General features: G+C 41.4%; 1 protein-coding gene and 1 long non-coding RNA gene across 2 annotated transcripts in view; one reads left to right on the forward strand and one right to left on the reverse strand.

The window, feature by feature from the left end:
- Positions 1-3,589: 3,589 nt before the first annotated feature.
- The window catches only part of ATP8B1 (ATPase phospholipid transporting 8B1), a 120,209-nt gene continuing 100,900 nt past the window's right edge, over positions 3,590-22,898 (reverse strand). The window contains exons 17-28 of the mRNA XM_027576119.1: positions 22,398-22,510; positions 20,632-20,796; positions 19,767-19,878; positions 18,442-18,517; positions 15,367-15,499; positions 14,712-15,000; positions 11,075-11,298; positions 9,661-9,744; positions 8,646-8,891; positions 8,195-8,333; positions 6,349-6,479; positions 3,590-5,237 (exon numbers count right to left, since the gene is read on the reverse strand). Coding sequence (XP_027431920.1) covers positions 5,013-5,237; positions 6,349-6,479; positions 8,195-8,333; positions 8,646-8,891; positions 9,661-9,744; positions 11,075-11,298; positions 14,712-15,000; positions 15,367-15,499; positions 18,442-18,517; positions 19,767-19,878; positions 20,632-20,796; positions 22,398-22,510 — 1,937 coding nt within the window. The 3' untranslated portion in view covers positions 3,590-5,012. The remainder of the gene's footprint in view (positions 5,238-6,348; positions 6,480-8,194; positions 8,334-8,645; positions 8,892-9,660; positions 9,745-11,074; positions 11,299-14,711; positions 15,001-15,366; positions 15,500-18,441; positions 18,518-19,766; positions 19,879-20,631; positions 20,797-22,397; positions 22,511-22,898) is intronic.
- LOC113912630 lies at positions 5,145-11,209 on the forward strand. Its single transcript, XR_003516911.2, has 4 exons — positions 5,145-5,281; positions 6,371-6,530; positions 9,616-9,893; positions 11,083-11,209. It is a non-coding gene; the product is annotated as an uncharacterized LOC113912630 (long non-coding RNA).

Raw genomic sequence — 22,898 nt, forward strand, 5'->3', positions numbered from 1 at the left:
AATTGGGGTGCCAGACAACTATTTGAGCTCCTTTCTGGGAGATAAGAGCAATCTGAAGCAAGGCAGATACAGTGTACAGGCTGGCATCTCCTGACTTCTGTCCCAGTACAGCGTCTTAGAGGGTCCCTAGATGTATGTCAAACCAAAAGCCTGCCCCTCAGGCCAGAGCTCCAGGACAAGCAAATAGTCCCTTATCACAGAAAGCCTGGGGAGTGGGGGGCAAAGAGGGGTGTTTGCTCGTGTGTGTTTTGTGTCCTGGAGTTTGTAGCAGGCCAAAGTCGGCTTCCCCACTTGTTACAGTCCTATGGGCTACAGGAATGCAGATCCTGCTGGCCACCAGAGCTAGGCAGTGAAGGGCCATCCGCTAGGTGGTGGTCACAGCAATCAGGTACCAGGCATAAAAACTGGTACCAGACCTGTGTACAAACTGCCCCCTGGGGATGCTGGCACTTTGGAGCGCGGCAGAAGAAGAACACAAAGCTAGTCCTCTGAGGTCTCTGGAACGGTTTACAGACGGCCCTCAGATGTGTGTTGGGTCAGAAGTCTATCCCTCAGACGTAGCTGTGGAAATTAACTCATAGGCCTCTTTCACAGAAAAACTCGGCTCCTCAGACTGTTGCCTCTTGCTGTGCTCTGGAAATGGTAGACAGTTAAAAACACTTTCTCTGTTGGTTACAGTCCTATGTGACCCATGCTTGGCAATCTAGAGGTGTCACCTCATAGTACCTGCAAAAATCGGGGCACCAAATGAGGGTATAAACTCCTTTCTGGGAGACACGGACATGCTGGAGGGAGGCAGAGAAAGAGGGTAAACATGACGTCCACCAGCCTCCCTGCCCTGAGAGTCCTTCTAGATGGGTGCCAAGCCAGAGGCCTGCCCTCAGGCCGACGCTGCAGGACAAGCACATAGTCCTTTATCACAGACAGACTGGGCGTGTATTTCAGTCTGCCAGCTATGCAGTACCCTGGTAGCCGGCCGAGAACTTGTCTCTCCAATTGTTAGAGTCCTTTGGGTCCCCGGAATGTAGGCCCTGCCGGCCTCTAGAGCCAGGCGATCAAGGGGCATCCACTGGGTGGGCACTTGCAAAAACTGGGGTGCCAGGTGTAAAAACAGTGCCAGATGCATGTTAACCTTCCCCTCTGGGAGATACTGGTGCTCTGGAGTGCAACAGGGGGATGGCGTGAAGATGGTACCTAGATTAAAAAAGTCTCCACTGGCCACCATCCTTGGAGAGTACCCCAGCAGGCCCCCAGGTGTGTGTTAAATAAGATGCCTGCCTCTCAGGCCGATGCTTTAAGAGCAGTAAGCCTGTTTGATGTCAAGTCTGGCTGCTTCTGCACTGGGCTCTGGCATGCAGGGGAGGCCATGGGCCCCACTAGGGGCCCTGAGCCCGTTCTGAGCCATTTCTCAGTTTGCACAGTAGCCTTTCGGGCCTCATGGATGCAAACCCTGCTGGCTTTCAAAGCTCTAAGTTTTAAGGGCTTATTTCTCAGGGGTAGGTCTTAAAAGTTGGGCTTCCCGATATGGGGTTCAAACCCTTCACTCATGGAGGAGCTCTGGACTTTGAATGCTGACGGTGGGGTTTTCAGCAAGATTGTATCTCTGCCTTGCCTACCCACCTCAGTGTGGGTGGTTTGCCCCATGTTACGAGTCCCTCAGCTTTTGTTTTTGTTTTCAGAGAAAATCGTTCCATATGGAGCTGTGGATCTGGTGTGTCCATGGGAGAAGGTGAGTTCAGGATCTGCTTATGTCTCCATCTTGAACTGGCCTTATTCCTTTTTATGGCTAAATTATGGATAGCCCACATTTTGTGTATCCACTCAGCTGTGGATGGACATTTAGGTTGTTTCTGCCTTTTGGCTGTTGTGAACATTTATGTACAAGTATTTGAGTACCTGTTTTCAAAGTTTAGCAGTGTATATATGTATTCACTTCAGAGAATTGCTGTTTATATGGTAATTCTGTTTAACTTCTAGAGGAACTGCCAAACTGTTTCAGCAGTGGGTGCAGCATTTTACATTCCCACCAGCAGTGGATGAGGGTTCCAGTTTCTCCACAGGGTCCTTGCTAACACTTATTTCCCCACCCACCCCCTTTTTCTAAGTAGGCTCTAGGCCCAGTATGGGGCTTGAACTCAAAATCCCGAGATCAAGAGTCCTACGCTCTACTGACTGAGCCAGCCAGGTGCCCTTCCTTTTTTATTTATAGTCATCCTAGTGGGTGTGAAGTGGTATCTCATTGTGGTTTTGATTTGCATTTCCCTGATGACTAATGTTGTTAAGGATTTTTTTTTTTTTAAATGTATTTATTTGACAGAGAGTGACACAGCGAGGATGTTTGTATATACTTTTTGGCACTTATAGATCTTCCAAGAAATGTCAGTTTAAGTCAAGAAAATCATTTTTACAGTGTTTTCTGACAGGCCTTTTTGTAATTATAAATGCACCAGAAGTTTTATTGTAGCCATAACTTTCTAGCAGATTCTGATGGGACTCTTAGAAGCTGTCTTATAATTTTCCCAAGTTTCATTCACATCACATGAAGGCAACAACTGCTAAAATAACCTTTAGGTGGTGCTCTTTGATTAAAAACATATATTCCTCAACCAATTTAAATACAGTAGGACATCCTGGGGGGAAAAGTGTCCCCCCCCCTTTAAGGGACTATATCCCAGGTCTGCTCAGAACTTTTTCTCCTACAGTTTCTCTTGAAGAGTCTAATCTATCCCATGTCCTTTCACCCAATTTCTAAAGGATTGCTCTGACAGAGACATGAAGTTCTGCTCCACAAGCCAACTGTAATTGTGGAATAGCGAAGAGGGGAGTCCTAATTTCCCACCTTAGAAAGCACCACCAGGCTGATACTCTCTCAACTGCTGGCAATTATGCCTCCTAAACAAGTCCCCCACCGATGTCCTACAGAGAACCTCCATCTCTGTGGCATAGTTCTGGGGCACCTGGGTGGTTCTGTCGGTTAGGCATCCGACTCTTGATTTCAGCTAAAGTCATGATGTGAGGGTCCTGTGATAGAGCCCTCCATCGGGCTCTGCGCTGAATCTGCAACTTATACCCATGCTCTCTCTAAAAAAAGTCTGTGGCATAGTCCCATTTCCTTAGTGGGGGTCAGAGCTTCACGTACGGTCCAGGAGCTGCCTGCCTGTCTGGCAGCTGGTTCATCATAGTCCTCCCCCAGCCTCAAGCCTCAGGTCCCCCTTCTCCTCATCTGCTCGCCTGCCCTTCAACATCCTAATTTCCCTTTGATCATTTACTCACTTCCCAGCTCCTGCTTTTGGTCAAAGGTTACCTTTGCTATTATTATACCTTCAGGATTGAGGTCATTTTTAAAAATTGTGCCTTATCTAAGTATCCAAAGATGCACCCTCCCTGGACGCACTTGCCCTTGCCAACTATAAATCCATACCCTCCAGACTTTTAAAGTCTAAATGGCCTTTTCTCACTTCTCCCCTAATACTTAGTACTCTGCCCCCAACTTTTATTTCTCACAAGAGGACCCCTGTGTTTCTTTAGAAACCTTGCAGGCTTTAGCTTCTTCTGTCATATACCCTACTTAAAAGATACTTTCCAAAGATTTTACTAAAGCATTTATTTTTTTAAACAAAAATATACATTAAATCTCAGATTTACAGAATACAGAAATAATTTATCCAAAGCAATTTGCATTTTAAAATTGTTAATATTGCACCCAACAGTGTAAGTCTTTGACACATTTGCATTGTCGACCTTTCCCACAATTTATAAAACAGGAGAGAAAACTGAGAATTATACAAGCAAACTTTGCTTTACCAAAAAAAAAGAAAACAATTTAGTTTATTTACAAGATAAAGTTGTAAACTTCCAAAAATTTACTTCCATAGGATAAAGAGCCATACATTCTTTTATCATACCTAGAATATGAACTATATACATGTTGTGATTTTCTCATAGGAAATTCAAAGGGACAGATATTGTGAACATTCACAGCCTAATGGTAAAGAACAGAATTATTGAAAACACTTCTGTATCTTCACTAGAACAGGGAGACTAGAGTGTGAAAAACACAGAATGAGAAAAGCCTCTAGAAAAATAACTTTTGCCTCTTTGAGGATAGTTTCCATTTTTGAAGGATACACTGTTAGTCTTAGAAATGTGGCTGCCAACAGCCTTTTCTCTGAAGACATTAGACAAGTGAAAATGTGAGGTCTCTGTTCAGGTCTCTTATACATATAGGCAGGCATAGTGTTTGCTTTTCAAAAGAAAGCTTTACCAAAAAATCACAATTTATCACTGATGTCCTTAGTTTTTAAGAACTTTTTTTTTAAAGCCCATAAATATTTAAACACATCTTTTAAAAATGAAAGTAGGAAAGGAAGTGGCTAAAATAATATGCGAAGAGTAAACATACATGATGCACACTTTTAACCTGGTAGTAAACTGAGCAGATAGAAGGCTTGTACTTATGAAATGTGAAGTGATTTTCCTTGAACTATTAAACCAATATGAGGAGAAGAGAAAACCACGCAGCTCATTATCAACTCTGGAAAAAGTCTTTGGACCACTTTGCTTCCAGGTGATGAACATCCATTAATTTTTTTTTGTCCTTGTCATTATAAATACAAAATCTTTGTTAAAAAGTTAGCCTATGGGGAAGAAAGCAACGCCTGGAAAATTCGTGTTGAAGATCCCAGACAAGATGATCTAAATGCGATTTTATAATGAGTACCATTTGAATTGAAATATAAGACATTTCCTAATTCTGTTGTCCTAGATGGAGACTGGATTAACACGTTCCCTTTGGATCATGATGAACACAAGCAGTTGAATAATAGGACTTTTGGGACGGCAGTCTTTGCTGTTGTAGTAGTCCAGCAGCCCAAGTAGCTTGTGATGAAGGTTGTGGTCTTTAACATCCTCGTAACAAATTCAGTTTTTTTGTTTAAAAAAAAAAAAAAGTCCTGAGAGCCTTTCATAAAAAAATAGACATTCGTACGCGTGTGATTGTTGTGGCAGGTGCGTCAGCTGGCCACAGTCCGCCGGTATTCGGCGGCGCCTTCGGCTATGATGGCATCCAGGGGAGAGCGCTTCTTCCGGATGCTGCGCCCGGAGGAGATGAGGTCGGCGTAGCCGCGCTGGTGCGAGAAGGCGTAGGCGGAGCGCCGCGAAGACACGCCCCGGCGGAACACGCGCTGCCGCCGCTTCCACTGCTCCTCGGCTTTCAGCCGCTTGCGGTGCTTCTGAATCTGCAGAACCAGAGAGAGGGGCCAGGCTGATGAGGACCTTGCAGGTGTGTGAGGGCGGAGGAGAACTGGCCAGGCGCTAACATGGACGGGGGACCTAGTCCAAGCTGTCTAGGGGGAGGCGGCATTGCCGGCCTCCTCTTATAGATGAGGCAACCCAGAGAGGTTATGGAGCATTCCCAAGGTCTCCGAACTAGAAAACGGGAGCCGACATTCCGACTTTCCTTTCTTTCCCACTGACAAGTCAGACTGGGACAGGTTCAAGGGAAAACCCTTGTTGCTCCTGCATCTTCTTGTCAGCGGAAAAGGGCGATCTAGGGGATGCTGAAGGTTGCCTGCCCAGCATCCTCTCTCCTTCCTGATGAAAACGGAGTTTAGTCAGGTACCCCTTTCCTGCCTATAGCCACGTCCCTCCTGGGGTGTGGACAGCGCTCCCAGGGGGACTTGCCTTGCTCACCACCGGCCAGGTGACCTGGTCTGGCTCCAGAGGCCTGCGAGAAGTGGGCGGGACCCTCCCATGCCCAGTTCCTGGGCTCCTAAGGGAAAGCGCCTGGCCGCCCCGGATGGTGATGTGTCAGGAGGAGATGCCTAGATCTGCAGTAGCCAACCCCCAGCTCCAAGCTGAAGCTATAATGAGGAAAGCAGAGGGGAGCGATGGAAAGAACCCCAGTCTTTTTTTGACAGACATTAAGGTGCTCAGGCACCGAAGCCCACTAATCAGTATGCAAGCTGAAGTGATACATGATTTGAACAACTTGTAGCTCAAGAGGATCCTGCCAAAGGAGGTGGCGTTTTTCTTTAAATGAAGAAAAACGCCACCTCTTTGCAGGGGAAAATGTTAATATTATAATTGTTAAATCGAGGGGATGGGGGTTCATTATACTACTCTCCCTTTGATAATGTTTAAAATAAAAAGCACGCAAACAAAAATCCCAGTCCCATGGGACTTATTTGCAAGATGGAGTTAAAGAGAAGTAGTGTTAAAAAACGTTCATACCAAACTTGCCATGGATTTAGAATTTTGCTGGAAATTTGCTGGAAAGCTGCTTTGGGGACAGGCTTTGCTTTCTGTGAGGGGCACTCAGAATGAGGAGAATACTATTTTTTTCTGTACCTTATCACTTTCTGACGGCCAGATGGTCATTGACAAGAACCGTATGGCGACGACGGGCAGCAGGCACACCGCAACAGTCAGCATGATGGTCAACCAAATGTATGGCTGCCTCAGGGCATTTGATGCTGTGCCTGTGAAAACACGGAGAATGAATCCCAGGGTTCCTTCATCCTAAGGGCAGTGTGAGTATTCCTTAAGCCTTAAATGGTTGTCTGTGGTAAAGTGTCACAGATTGGCCTCCCCAAAACATCCTATCACTGCTGAAGGAATGAACATTTTAAAATAGGACTAAACAAAGCAAAATGAGGAAGGCAAATGTACATCACTGAACAACTAAAGGAAAAAAGAAAGTGCTGACACTGCACTAGGTAAACATGCAAAGTTAGGCAAGCTATACGTCTCCATTTTTCCAGGAATTTACTTTCCAACTTACAGTTTTAGTTTGAAACTCCAAATAACAGTAGCAACTTACACCACCATTAGTATGACAGACCTTATGCTAGGTGTTTTATACAGGTCACGCCATTTAACTACCTCTGAGGGATGAAGAGTATCCTCCTTGCCACACATGGAAATCGAGTTGTGGAGAAGTAAAAAGATTTCCCAGGGTAACAGAACTAGCCATGGCAACACCTGAATTAAACCCCATATCCATCTGACTAGAGCCTCGCTTTTTCCATTGCAATTTGGCAGTTAGTTTATGTCAGAGAACATAGTAATTCATACAACCAGACCATCATATATAATAACTACCCAATTTTAAAATATTTATAATTAACATCCCCTAAAGCCAAATCTATCACAGTATTCTCTGTACTTACGCTATAAGTTTATAAAAGTAGTGGCCTTTATTTTTTAAATGTTTTTACACTGCTAAATAAAAACACTCCCTTTGGGAATATTCTAAGTAACTGGGTACTAAGTTTTTTCTTAAAAACAGAGTCAGTAAAAACAATCATCAAAAAAATGAACTCAATCCCAAGAGTTACCATAGCAACTGTCTTTTTACAACTGGCCATAAAAAAACAAACAAAAAACCTAATCTTTTACACGGAAACTAGTTTATGGGGACTTTTTCCCCCCATTGTGAATCTAAGCTACTCTATTTAATAAACTAAGAAATTTGTAAATTCCAATTCATGATATTTTAAAATTTATAATATGTATGAAATAGTTCAAATTCATTCTAGCATTTGTCCTATTTTATACAGCTGTAAACTATTTCTAAACTATTTCTGTTTAAGTTTACTTACTGCTCTGCATACATTTTTCTAACAATGTGGCAAGTTTTCCACTTTTGAGTTCTAAAATTTCATCATATGGGACTCATACCTTGATAAGCTAGTATTCTTATTAGGTCTTTGAATTATTTCCATTTTTAAAACACAGTCAGAATTGTGGTGGTATCATCTTTGTACAAAATGACTTTTCCAAAAACTGGTATGTTTTATCTTTAGGTATTTTCTCCAAGTGGAAATCCTGGGTCCAAATGTGTGAGAAGTTTTATAGTTATATTATTTCCAGATAGTCCTTTGGAAATATTATATTATCATGCTACCAGCAATACGTCCATACTCAATTTCCCAGCAACCCAACAATATTAGATTTGGGGGGGGGAGGGGGTCCTGTCTAACTGAACAGATGCACAATTATATCAAATTTTTAAATTTTGCTTTCTTCCTGTCACATTACCACACTTCCAGCCCAGCTGTCATTCAGGTGCCAGTCAGGACATTAATTTTCACTAGCAATAACTTACTTTGTGTTTTTACTTAGAAGTTATATCAGAATCTAAACTAGTAACATTTTTCTATACCTTTATTTTTGGAATTTAGAAAATACCAACCTGTAAATTGAAATGCAGATGGAAAGAGAACATGTATTCCAGCACTATGAAAGTCAAACATTATGCCAAAATAAAGTGCAATGCTTCCAAAAATTGAAAAAGCATTCACAAAAGTCCAATAAGAAGTATCCAAGCCAATCTGTAAAACCAGAAAAAAAGAGAGCATTCATTTTGGGGAGTTACCAAGAAATAAAAGATCTAGATTCTGAAAATAGAATGCAACAATTTAGGCATGATTTGGCTTGAATACTGAACAATCAAACTATCCTTGGCTCAGGCAAGAAGTAGGAAATGTGCTTGGTGTAAGGGGTGAAGATAGCATTCATATTTTGTAAAGCAGCCGAGGCTCAGTGGGAGGGAGAGTGGGGGCCAGGTGGATGCGCACGCTGGTCTATATACAGAAACACAGGTAACTGACAGATACTGAAAGCAGTTGACAGAAGCCATGTACCTGGAAATTGACGGTTATTATAAGAGCAGAAGCAATGGTCACAGCAAAAGATTGGTAGTCCGAGGGCGCCTCTCCATCCTGTCCCACAGTTTGCAGATAAGCTCCCAGAGGTATGAAGAAGAGGATCATCGATGTTAAAATTCCATGCACCAGGCTTACAAAGAACTTCTTATAGTTGAATAGTAAGTCTCTTTGTCCTACTATGTACAACCCAGGGAAGCGGAGACTCAGTTTGTCACTCACATCCTTAAGGAGAAAAACCACAATTAGTTGTGTACCATCCAGGATCAAAGAACTCTGAGATCCATTCCAATTTATTTCTCACAGAGAGTTTCAGCTTAGTTTTAGGAAGGCAAAAACTCAACAAGATAAGTCCTGAATGGTTTCGGTGTGCAGAGACCAATCCCTTTACTTTAGTCCACCGTTATTTGCTATTTAATTAAGAGAGGGACTAGGTAGAGATCTATTACTTTGCTGCTCATAGAAGGAAAGCAAATAGTAATGTCAAAAAAAAAAAAAAATGTAGGGAGACTATTTTTACCTCCTGGGAGAATATATTCTAATTTTTTTGGAAAGTATTTTCACATATGAGTTGATGGGTTAATTCCAAATTATTCTTTTTATTCATTAAAGCACTTTCTCTAAGAATTGCTCCTAGATAGAATGTGGACTAATCTGGGAATTCACATACGTTTAGAGAAATATTAAAATAATTTTAAAGTTATTATTATAGAGACATACTATACTGTCAGGTGTCTTAACAAGAAACTCTTAGTGTCCAGAAGGAAGATAATAAACTCTTTTGTCCATGAATTCATCCCACGCACAGAAAGCCTCTTTTCTCACTATAATACAGGAAGTGCAGCAGTTACTCTGGTCGCCTAACAACAGGACAGTAATAGGGTTTCCTCAGGAAGAAATTAAAACCAAAAGAAGGCACTGAAATATTTGCTTTTAACTTGTCAAACAGGTGCCCAGTCTGTCCCGAGTGCCCCCATCAGCCTGAGGCTCCTACCTGGTCAAGCAGCCCCATGAGGAGCACGGGCAGGCTGGAGTACAGCACGTTGTACAGCGTGATGAACCAGTCTTCGTACGCCGTCTGTGAGGACATTACAGAGCCGCTGTGTCACAAACCAAGACCTACTGCCCGCCTAGTCAACATGCATTCATCTCTCTCGGAGTGGAGGAGGCCCCAGGCTGTGTGCAGCTTCTGCCAGAGTAAACACCCCTCCTCTGCATCTGCCCAAGGTGTGAGCTGGGTTCAGTGGAATGGGCAGAATCGAAGACCATTCCACAGAAACAAACCTTCCTTCTAACAAAAATGGGAGAATATACGCCAAAACCTTTTTTGGAAAAGGAGTCCATTCTGTTTGAATGATGCTGGAAAATACACTGGTGCTGATCCTTTTTATATCCCTTTATTAATGAATTAGAATACATAAAACCGAAACTGGTTCAAAAAGCACATAAGGTATCATTCAAATGTTCTTTTACTTTGCAAGTCTCACATTTCCATTTAAACATCTGTGAGGCAGAATTTGAATATGAAAAATGTGCTTCTGAAAGGGGTAAGCAGGGTTGTGCACACACCAGTCCGCAGGGTGGCCGAGAGGAGACGGGCTCACTCATCACCACCAGCTCTACACAGGCCTGCACGGGAGCAGAAGGAAGGCCCTCACTGTGCTCAAGGCTGCTCCAGGCCCTCAGTTTCTGAGGCTCTTCTGATACCATTTGTCTGTGGCAGTGGCATCAGAAGTTTGGACAACCACAAGCACTGACTTAGGTTCATTTTCACTAATGATATTTTTCTGCTGTATCACCATTTCAACATACTCTATATGTCCCCCACTGCCATTTCAGCACAAACGAAAACAAAAAACAGGTTAAGATCAATCATCCAAAATTTACATAATCCCTTTAGCCTTGGTCACAATATCATTTTTTTTTAAAGATTTTATTTATCTATTCATGAGAGACAGAAGCAGAGGGAGAAGCAGGCTCTCCACTGAGCAAGGAGTCCGATGCGGAACTCGATCCCAGGACCCTGGGATCATGACCTGAGCCGAAGGCAGATGCTTAACCATCTGAGCCACCCAGGCACCCCGGTCACAATATCATTTTATATGTTCGACAATGAATAATTTGTTATCACTATTCTTAATGGCAAGGTGACTTAGGAAAAAAAATCTAGGGTGAAGGCAAAGACATAACAAAAGCCAGTAGGTCAGGAACAAATCCCAACTTTTTAAAGGCAAAATAAAGTATTTTAAAGCACCAGAAACCTTTTAGAAAAGTCATCTATAATCTTGATCTGTGCCTCAACTATTAAGAGAGAGAGCATCAAAACTGCAAGTATGGAGGGGAAATGTTTTTCTCAGAAGTAGAGTTTTAAAAGACTTCTACTCATCAGGTAATAATTATTCTCTTACCTGTGCAGAGTACCCATTGAAGAAGGAATACCAGAAATGAACCAAAGTAAATGCAAAGTTTTTATAAAAGAAGTATCGTAGGAACTTGCACATCCTTATGTAAGACCACCGGCCATGCACCAACAACAGTCTCTGCAAGTATCTGAACTGGGCAAAGGAGTAGTCACTTGACATGACAGCTTGCATGCCTTCTTGTCCACTTATTCCAACACCAATGTGGGCAGCTGTGGGACAGAGGGAGAAGATATGTGAATCATAAGCTAATTTTAAGGTGAAATATTGACGTGATAAAAATGTTTCCACAGCAAAACAAAGAAACACATTCATAGAACAATACATGTGAAAACTCTCAACAGCCCCACCCCAGCTTCTGAACTCAATGTCAGAGATACAAGTTGGTCAAAAGAGCACATGCTGGGGCCTCCAAAAGGTATTTGTGGAAGGATCTCAGGTGGGTGGTGAATTCCATTTGAATTATCTGCCCAGCTCATAGGCCATCCTTCCCACCCACGGCGTTAATCCAAGGAGTCCATGCAGACTGTGCGTCCCTGCCTCCCTGGCCACAGCTGAGTCAGCTGCTCTTGGCAGATATGTCTTCAGCAGCACATACTACAGATTGGCCCTCCCAACTTTCATTCCACCCTTGTTCTACTGGAAAGGGGGGAAAGCACATAAAAACTTTACATTGCTCAGACTCCCTTGCACTAGGTTCTGTTGGTGAATTGGGTTCCATTGTTAGAAGCCACTTGAAGTGGAAGTAGAAGTGAACTGGAGCCCAGCACCCCTTCCTTCCCTTTTTGGCATTTCTGCAGCAGAGTTCATATCCTCTCTCCAGCTGCCTGGATGTTGATAGACAAAAGCTTCTCAACTGAAAAGCCCTTCACAGGAGTCTCAAAGCTAGAAGCTCCTCTGGTGAGTGACTTAAGATGTTAGAGACTCAGGCTAGCACCTACTTTCTTCAGCCCATCCAGAGCTTTTATGACCACCTAGTCCCCTGTATTAATCACTTCCTGCTTAAAGTACCCAACGGGGTCTGTATCTTTTACTAACTGACTGAAAACCCAAGCTGGGGCAGTGTCTCTTTCACATTTTGGAATTAAGATTCGGGCGTGTGTGTGTTTGGAATTTTAACCTATACATTCTTGAGTTGTGGGACAGATATATTTTTTTTCTGAGGGGTTCTGAGGGGCAGAGAAGTAAAGTCATCTAGAAAGAGGGAGAAACCAGAAACTGGGTTCCTGGTGCAGCTCCAGGTCCTGGTTCTAGCATCTTCCTGAGGCCTGGCTCTTTGGGAGGCACAAAACTTTTTTTTTTTTTTTTTAAGTTTGGGAGAGCGAGCAGGAGTGGAGGGGAGAGGCAGAGGGAGAAGCAGATTCCCCGCTGAGTAGGGAGCCCAAGATGGGACTTGATCCCAGAATCCTGGGATCACAACCTGAGCTAAAGGCAGACACTTAACCAATTGAGCCCCCCAGGCGTCCCCATCTTTATATCTTTTAAAATAAATCTTTTTGTCTTAAGCTTGCTTTAGTTCTCTAATATTTGCAATCAAAAGTATTTTAACTAAGATAATATTAAACTTTCAGCATTTAATCATGGCCCACCATGACCTTAAGAGGCATAATTTTCTTGCTGGGGAAGGTTCCAGAATGGATAAAAATGAACGTCACAATTTTACCCATCCTTCCAATAGTCATTTAGTCACAGTTTCAACTTCTAGAATTACGAATTTTATCTAGGTCTTAAAAGGCATGGAAGTAAAGACGTTCTGACATCAGAGAACATGTGTTGGAGAAGACAACGTATTATTACTTGGACCCAGAGAGTGACTGCCAACTAAGCAGGGTTTCCAACTAAAAGAAGCTCCCAAAATCCTGCCATAGTGGCAGAATACTAGGTCTGGCAAATTGAAAGCGGCATAGTGACTTGGCCAAACCTGTGTTTTCTTGGCCAAACCTATGTTTTCAGCAACATTTTGCAATTCTAAAAAACAGAATAAATTGCATGCCTCAGTCAATATTTACGATTTCTTTCAAAACACAAATAATTCTTATGACTAGTCATGGTTGCCAAACTGCTCTTTCCTACCAAACCGTGGCCTTCTTTCCTGAACAAGCAACAAAGGGAAATGTGGAGATTCTCTTGGAGCCAAGGAGGAAGAACCCCTGCCACAGGCCCTGATGTCCAGCCCGACGTTTTTGCCGAGCACACCAAGGACAGTATGTGAAATGAACACTGCTACAGCTCACTGGGTATTCGAAGCAACTGAAGAGATGTACTTTATAAGGCCACACTTTTTTTTCCCCCCATAATCTAAATATAGACACCTGGATTTTCCTGAAGCTTCAAAAATGTGGTTTCAGATGGCTCACTGGTAGGCTCCTTCACAGTTGCTTAACAAACCCATCATGTCCTCATGCTTTTCTGCCTGTCTCCCCTCTCATGCTGCTTGTTCATTCTTAGGGTGTTAGGCCAAGGAAAAACACCCACCAGCGAGCAGACACATTCAGGCCCAAGAGAGGGGGAGAGGGCAGGCAGCCCATGAGAGTCCTTGGGTCCTTGCTAGCAGCAAAAACATGGCAGGTTGCAACTCCCTCCACTTCTGCTGGGCTACACTACTCAACGTGGAACATGCTAACAAATGGCCAGATTTTTGGACACTTCAATTTCACTGTACTTCTTTATAAACAAATGTAATTTCTGCATATTGTTTTTTACACAAATGAAAGTGATGCCAGTTTTTCTAAAGTACAAAAAGGTACTATCAATACTTGGATAAAGCTACTAACTTCCAAGGAGACCTGAGTTTCTTTGATTTTCATCCCAAATGGATGCTCCCTATTATATATAAAAGTATCTGCCATATAACAGAACTTAATAAAATTCTTAGGACATATAGGGTTACTTATGTTGAATTTTTGTGTCCCTTTTATTATTGGTAAGCTCAGAGGAACAAAAAAATGTTCAAGTCTAAGTCACATAGTCAGATGGTACATCTGCAAGGTAACCTCCCTCTCTCCAACATCTAGAAGTCTGCATTGTAGCTTTATAAAAATAATGTTTGAGTTACTTGCCCTTTTGGCACAGCTATTTATGTTAAGGGTACACAATGGAAAATGAACTAGAACTGGCTGGAGGGGAAAGAAATTGATACCATTTGGAGCAAGAAATGCCAGTCCTGTGGTAGGGTGAGCACATGCAGAGCACACTGGAGAGGAATTAAACTGGCAGTGGTCACAGACATACACATGATAAAGAAGCAAGAAGACATACGTAATATAGCTGACTCCTGCTGAGGAAGATAAAGTTGGAATATTCTTAGTATAGATCAAGAAGGAGGAGGAAGAGACTCTAAGAAAAGAAAAAGACATGAATTACAAAATAGGCTGAATTAAGTCTAGTTATACATTATGCAGTTAAGGTACCCAGCATAACAGGACATGTGTGGTCATGTAACAAATGGTTCATCTTAATAATTATTATCACAAAACTGGAGGTGACACCAAAGATAATATTGTTTTCAGATGAGAAAGTTTATGAAAGCCTAAGCAATGACATTTGGAAAGACTACCCCACAAAACATCCCTGCCATTTCTTCTCTCTGGCAATTCTGGTGGCATTGGCTGTGGGCGAGACTCACTTTTGATCATGTTTACATCATTGGCCCCATCTCCAATCGCCAGCGTGATGGCTTTCTTGTACCTCTTCACCAGGTCCACCACCATTGCCTTCTGCTTGGGGGTGACCCGGCAGCAGATGACTGCACTGCATTCACAGGCCAGGTCTACAAAGTTCTTCTGTTGCTGCTCTTTTCTAGCTTCCAGACGCCTCTTACTCTGCGTCCGTATGCGTCGTTCTTCTTCTGTCTTTGGGAACTTCAGCTTCAGAATCTTACTTCTCTTAGTCTTTTTCTCCAGTAGAATTTCATTCTGTGAAATCAGAGGATTACAACCATTTTAGTTTTTATACCAAGAGTACCATTCCCCAGACCTTAGCCAGGTGAGGGATGGTTCTTGGGTTATATCATGGATGACAGTGTTCTGATTATAAAACCTCTTTACTATAAAAATGTACAAAAGAAAATTGAAATTGTCCATTGATTGTTAAACCAGGGATATAACCAGTCTGATATAATTCCTTTCATAGATCCCATTAAGTCTCAAACTTGGGAAATTCCCCATTCATTTGTAGGCTAAAAGATTTTTAGGTTGACAGTTAGTATGGGAAACCATCTAAAATCATTCCACAATGAACTGCTTTAGTTTAAGCCAAAGGCACACAGTAATGATACGCACCAACCAAGAACCACTGATTATTAAGGCACGGTTTTCACCAGGTGGAAAAAAAGTTTCATGCACCGGGGGTACAAATTTTGCATAGACTCCACCTCTATTCCTCTGGTTTTCCATCCTTGTGTGAAGAAGAGCACTGGGGGAAAAGAAATTTAAGTGTTTAAGAGTATAAGACTATAAACAGGCCCTTGACTGTGAGGTACTTTTGATATGTAATCTTTTTTAATTGTAGTTAAAAAACAAAATTTATCATCTTAACTATTTCTAAGTGTACAGTTCAGTAGTATTAGGTATATTCACATTGCTTTGTAACCAATCTCCAGAACATTTTCATCTCTCAAAACTGAAACTCTATGCCAATTAAATAACTCCCCGTTTCCCCCTTCCCCTGGTCCCTGGTCACTACTACTTTATTTTTTGCTTCTATGAATTTGACCACTCTAGATAACTCCTGTAAGTGGAATCGCAGAGTATTAGTTTTTTGTTTTTTTTTGCTATTGGCCTATTTCACTGTCCTCAAGGTTCATTCCTATTGTAGTGCATGTCAGAATTTCCTTCCTCTTTAATAATATTTCCATTGTATGACTATACTACATTTTGTTTATTCATTCATCCCTCCATCTGGACATTTGGGTTGCTTCCACTTCTTGGCTATTGTGAATAGTGCTGCTATGGACATGGGTGTGAAAATCTGAGTTCTGGCTTTCAATTTTTTGGGATATATATCCACAAGTGGGATTGCTAGATCATATGGTAATTCTGTTTTTAATTTTTTTGAGGAACCACCATACTGTTTTCCATAGTAGCTGCACCATTTTATTTCCTACCAACAGTGCACAAGGGTTCCAATTTTCACATGCTTGCCCACACTTGTTACTTTGTATTTTGATTTGTTTTGTTTTTAGGTTTTGTTGTCATTGTTGTTGTTTTGATAGGAGCCATCCTGAAAGGGTATGAGGAGATATCTTATTCTGGCTTTAATTTGCATCTCCCTAATGTTTAGTGATGTGGAGCATCATTTCATATGCTTGTTGGCCATTGGTATATCCTCTTTGGAGAAAAGTCTATTCAAGTCCTTTGCCCATTTTTAAATCAGATGATGTAATCTCATTAAGTCTTAATTCCTCCCCCATGGGGCGCCATTACTTGCCAAAGACTGCTAAAAGAAGATACAGTTGAAAATGTGCTCACGAGCAACAGCAGGAAGGCAATCTTTGTCTGAATTTTAATACCTGCAGTGCACCCTTGGTGTATTACAAACAGTGGCTACGATTTGGCAAAAAGAAGCTTACTCCCACAAAAAGTTATTTTTGCTTTTGAGAATTTCTCAGTGCTTTATATAAACAAATAATTGAGAAGACCGCATATAACGCATTCATGTGATAGAAAAAGGAGTTATGGAATTTTGGAGTGGAAGGGTCCATAAAGATTTCATCCAAACTCTTCATGTTACAAAGGAGGAAATCAAGTCCAAGAGAGATGAGGTGATTGACCTGGACCAAACATAGGAAAATGGCAGTGAAAACTCAGGTCTCCTTATTCTCAGTCCAGAGCTTTCCTTGTGACACACATAGCCACTGTTCTCCACCTTAGCACTACGGATGTCTTGGGGCCAGGTACTTCTTTGTTGTAGGTGGCTGTCCGTTGTATTGTAGGACGTTTAGCAGCATCCCTGGCCTCTACCTACTAGAAGCCAGTAGTATCCCACATGCCCTATTACAACAACTAAAGATGTCTCCAGACATTGCCAAATGTTCCCTGGAGGGCAAAATCACCCCCAGTTGAGAACCAGTGCACTAGAGGATTAGGTATCTATTATTCTTTTTCTACATTAATTGCTCATTTTCAAGTTGAAATTAAGGAGTGATAAAGACAAATCACTGGAAGAGACAAAATACGAAGTTACCCATTCAAACCATGCTATAGGAATCATCCATCTACAAAGATAGATGAATTCAGCCCTCCGGAAAGGTAAACCTGGCTAAGAGCATGATCATAAAATTTGCTACGTGCATAAATTTTACCTTCTAATTTAGCTCAGGGCCCAATTTTCAACACTTTAGAGAGAGAGAGACCAGAACTCTACTAAGGCCCCCATCTATAAGAAATAAAACCATCTGGCAATTCGCCAAATCACTTGAAACCAGGAAACTACTTAAGTAAACATATTAGTATTTGTCGATTGCTATTTTTTAAAAGCTAAAAGCACAGAGAGACATGGTTTATGCAGTCAAACAGAACTGACCTATTTAGATGTTAGAGCTACTGATTTTGTCTAGTTTAGGCGAGTGTCTAATATACTGAAACAACTTGCAAAAGTTCTATCACCATCATCAGAAGACTAACAACGACAATCAACTCCCTCATCATCTTACCACTTCTCGGCCTTTTGGCTAAGCTCAAGCGTAAGCCCCTCATGATCTTACCAGACTAGGCAAGTGTGTATGTTCACAGCTTCTGGCCTTGGGACAGCCTGGGGGAGGTGTCGTAAGGAAAAGACTTGAGGAATAAATAAAACTGTCAAGATAGCAGAACCCAGGAACTTGTGCAACACACTCCCAGCTTTTTAATAGGACAAGGCTCTTCCTTACACATTTCCAGGTCCGCTGTGACTCGGGGCTCTCAAGTATTTCAGGAGAAGCCATGCTTTGAAATCTCCTGCCCCATCCAGACAAGTCTAGAGGTGCATCCCACCCAAATGTCTCCTTCCAGGCAAAATTGTGGGGTTCTTTCCTTCTATATTTCTTTAAAAATTATAATTCTTAGAAAAGGCAGCTCACGGAGAGAATTCAGATTAATTGGCTAGTGACGTTTTGACCTCTTTTTTTTTTTTTTGTCAGCAGGCAAGCACTGAGAACTCCCCAAGGAATGGAGAGAAATGGCCCCTGAAAGAGTAAATAATAGGCCCCAAGCTCCCATAACACTAAAATCTGCTCAAAATAAGGTCAAACCATGATAACTTGGAACTACGTGGGTTCTCTTGCTTCATTTAAATGTGAGGAAAGCTGAGGGGACAGTCTAAGCTCCCATTTCTCCGCATCTGCCATGTCTACTGACTCTACTTTTGCCTTTACTTACTTTATATCTTCCCCATAGCAGATAGTGGTGTCTTCAGTAAGAAGTTCACAGGCAAATCCTATATTTTCAGCAGTTTCTACAACAGAAAAAAAAATTAAGTGTTCCTACTGATGAATGACTGACTTTAGCTAGTAATGAGCATTTTTTTTCAAGTCATGAAATAGGCAGATTCCAAGCCAATATGCTCTTTTTTTCTGTAGCAATGTATAGAAATCACACAAGGGGGGGGGGGAGCCCACTTTCTGTGATAAAATAAGTCAAAGCCTGGTTTGAGATGTTTTCTATTATAAAAAGTTCTATATTATCAAATACATGAACTGGTTATTTAATAAATCAGTGTTCACTGAAATACTAAGCACAGTTGGTTCCTGTGGTTTAATCATTTTGTTATGGGGGGGGAGATAACTATTTCCATAAACTCTCACTTGGGGCCCCTACTGGAGATTTTTCCCCCCCTTTTTCCATTACCACCCATTGTTATTTGTTTAAGGTCAGGACTTCCCTTAGCTTATCAGAGTTTGTAACCCATTAACCATGTCAGGGTAAGAGAAATTATCTGATTTTCCGCAGGAGGCCTGTGGAGTAAGGTAGCAATGCCAAATAATTTGATGAGCTCTAAATGTAAAAATTAAGATCATCCCTTGGGTATAAAATTTTAATTACAGTTTTCAAGCAATAAAATGGGCCAGAAAACAGAAGTTGTTGATCAGCATTCTGTATTGTTCCGTTCTGCGCCCAACAAATGGCAAAGTGCTGGGGAGGACAGAAGGGACAAAAGGGACGGTCCTTTCACGAGGGGAGCCCACATCTGGCTGGGGAGATAAGACTGATCACGGTCAGCATGGTACGACCAGAAGCTCAACGATGAGACACAAACTCTGCTACTGAGGGGGTTTCTGGAAGGATGCTGTCTGCGAGAAGTGGGATAATGGAGAAGGTTTTCTTAAAGAAAGCATCTCTGGGGCGCCTGGGTGGCTCAGTTGGTTAAGCGACTGCCTTCAGCTCAGGTCATGATCCTGGAGTCCCGGGATCGAGTCCCGCATCGGGCTCCCCGCTCAGTGGGGAGTCTGCTTCTCCCTCTGACCCTCTTCCCTCTCGTGCTCTCTATCTCTCATTCTCTCTCTCTCTCTCTCTCTCAAATAAATAAAATCTTAAAAAAAAAAAAGATTTCATTTATAAAAAAAAAAAAAAGCATCTCTGTCTCAAAGAAATGGACAGTATTTGTGCAGGCTGGAAAGCCTGAGAAAGTCATCTTGGGCAAGGGAAATAGGAGCTATGAATATTTAATGAATTAACAGATAGCGCTTCCCTGAAAACTGAATTACCCTTTTTGTCTCCAGTAAGCACCCAGATCTTAATGTCAGCCTTTGCGAGTTTTGAAATGGTTTCTGGGACTCCATCCTGGAGCTTGTCTTCAATTGCTGTCGCTCCCAATAGCTGGAATGTACATTAAAAAAAAAAAAAAAGGAATTAGCAAGTAAGCTCAAAATGTTCTGTAACTGCAGCTTGCCAACCTATAAACAGAAGAAGGGCTAATTATACACCCCAGTTGGTGCTCCACTGGGGCCGATGGCCAGCAATGACAGGGAGGGCTGCTGTGTCTCACACTCACCCAAAACCAAAACATTCAAAAACTTTTTTCTTAAAGTGGTTTACCAAGATAAAAATGTAAGTACAAAATTAAGGACATTAAAAATATACTTTCATTGTATACATACTGCTTCACACATGGACACAAGCCACTTCCTTTCACTAAAGGTCGATACTAGCTATTTGTTGAACATATCCTTCTAGTCTAAACTCTACACGCAGTAAGTATTAAATTTTGAGAAATTTCACTTATAAACGGTATATTTTTCGTTTCAAGGTTTGCAAAAATCATTTCAGTGATTCTCAAAATGTAGTAAATATGTGGTTTGTTATCATGTAAAAATCATAATGCATTTTAATGAGTGATATAAAAATAGAATCAGATTAGAATCTCAACATTTTCTGTCTTTTGGTTTCTCATAATGGCAATTTCTATTTTGCTTGCTGAACAAAAGAAACTCAAATGACCTAGTTCCATTGTGCCCAATTTGAAATGCTAAAGTTAGAATTATCTTTCAAGCATGAGATTAAAAATATAACAAAACTTAATAAAACTTCCAGTTCTGTTTAGAATATCAAATCATGAAGGTTAAAACTCACAATTAAGTCTTTTTCAATCTCTTCATACACTTTATCCAGAGCTTCATCCCGGTTGGTGGAGACTAAACTGGCAGCCATAAACTTTTTATTCCATTCTTCATATTCTTTTTCTTCAATTTCCTTGTAGCAAAGGCACAGAGTTCTAAGAGTCTCACTTGCAAAGATCTATTTAAAAGATAATCCATACAACAAACAATAGTTAATTTTATGTAATTCAAGATCGAGTTTGAAATCTTTCTTTGAAGTAATGCAGTAAGAATTTAAAAAGAGGTCATGAAAGATAATGAATTCTGAATAAATACATTCTGTAGATGAGATTAAACAAATACTTTGTTTTTCTAAGTATTCTCTGATCCTATTTGTAGTTCCCAAATTAGTTAAAGAGAAAAGTATACATTTCTTCTAAATCACGTCACTACAGTGAAGAAAACTTTTTCTCAAAGCGACTCAGAAAATAATAGACAAGGGAGCTGCCTTGGGGTGTAATGATGTAAACACAGACCTCACAATTTTATAACTTGTTCCCACAAACTGCTACGAGCCCAATCAGCTATGAACTCTCAACCAAGCATTATTTCCTCAAGCCAATTCTGAAATACCTGAGCCACTGTTAAAGCTGAGATAAAACATTTAAATGAAAAAGAGTGTCTGGAAAATTTAATCATGGTGAACACATTTAAGCTATTTTAAATAGCTAAAGTATGAGCCAGTAAAAAGGTTTTATTACTTCACAGCTGCATCTTGTCTTAGCCAAGATGGAGGAACTAGTTCACCCAACTGAGTGTCCGCTTTCAAAGATTCTTTGGAAGGTTCTGCATCTGTTTGCTTAAATTGCCATTGTTCATATCCTCATGAGAAATTATCCACTGTAACTGCTTTGACAACCTATCTAAAAATGTGATCCCAAGAAGTAAACAACATATACAGGCTTCTTCCTGAAGGACCTTTGGCTGGCCCCCAAACTCAACCAGACCGTTAAAGTAAAGGGAAGAAACTACCCTTTACTAAGCACTTACTAAATGCTGGGAATGGTGCAAGATGCTCTCCCTTGTAACAACCTTCCTTGGTAGGAATCATCCTCTTTCTCTTCCCCTTTCACGTGGGCAATTAATGCTTCAGGGAGACATCAACCGTTTCCCCCAAGGACACAAAACAAACAAAAAGGCAGGACTGGGATTCCAGGACCGATGATGTGCTCCATACTTCATTGCCATCATTAACAGAACCAAAACAATATGTGGATTGGTAGGCAATTCCAAGAGAAAAATTTCCAGAAGCGTTCTAAGTAACTGCAATTATCACTGGACAAAGTTCACACTCCCCTCAGATAACAAATTTGAAGTAACAAAGACCAAACTGATTTACTGACAAACGCCTCAGAACTCAATTATCCACCTCATTGCTTTGCCATGCCCCATCATGCGTGAATGCTTTCCTTCCTTCATTGTACACAGGAGGTTGGTGGAATTCTTGGAGGCCACACACGTATTAAGACTACAGCTCGCTACGGTTACCCTGGGCCAGTCCTGCAGATGTTGCCAACCTGGGCTGCTGGAAGGGACATCATGGTCATGTCCTAGGAAGTCAGCAGCAGGGGCAGAACCAGAACCAGGCTGCCATATTCCTATGTTCATGCCCTTTCCACACAACGACACCGAGACAAGGGAGAGGCCAACAGTTAACACAGAACTCTCACTTGAGCTTACGAGATAGTATCAGAAAGGAAGTTTGCAGTCTGTGGCTTAAAGGGTAAGAGTGGGACTTACATCCAGGGCATCCTGTGTCTCTTGTTTTGTTGGATTCATCTGATGTAACCGTTCATAAATCACAGTGTCAGCACCTTTACAATAAAGCCTGATATTGCCTTCTGGGGTTCTCACTAGTAGCAAGAGAAGGAAAAGCAAATGATAAAGGTAGGTGTGATTTTGTAATAGAAAACCACATTGGTAAAGTTAATTTGAAGTGTTAGTCTCCTAATAACTCACAATTTAAAATCATGAATTACCTAGAAAAACTTCACTCTCAACAACCTCGGTAAGCCACTAGCTACACACAATGTAATAGTGAAATAAATATGGAAAGGTTCCTTTAGTCAGCTCAGTTTTTCATATTCTTATTTTTGCAGCAAATATTGACTGATTGCCAACTGTGTGCCATGCCGTGTTCTAGGTTCTTCCATGATGCCTTCTTTGTCGATGCCGTAGGAATCTCTCTTACCTATAAACCTGTAACACTTACTGCCTTTAATACTCAGACCATGACATGAC

Source organism: Zalophus californianus, chromosome 14 (genome assembly GCF_009762305.2).
Source record: "Zalophus californianus isolate mZalCal1 chromosome 14, mZalCal1.pri.v2, whole genome shotgun sequence".
In the NCBI taxonomy this organism is placed as follows: domain Eukaryota; kingdom Metazoa; phylum Chordata; class Mammalia; order Carnivora; family Otariidae; genus Zalophus; species Zalophus californianus.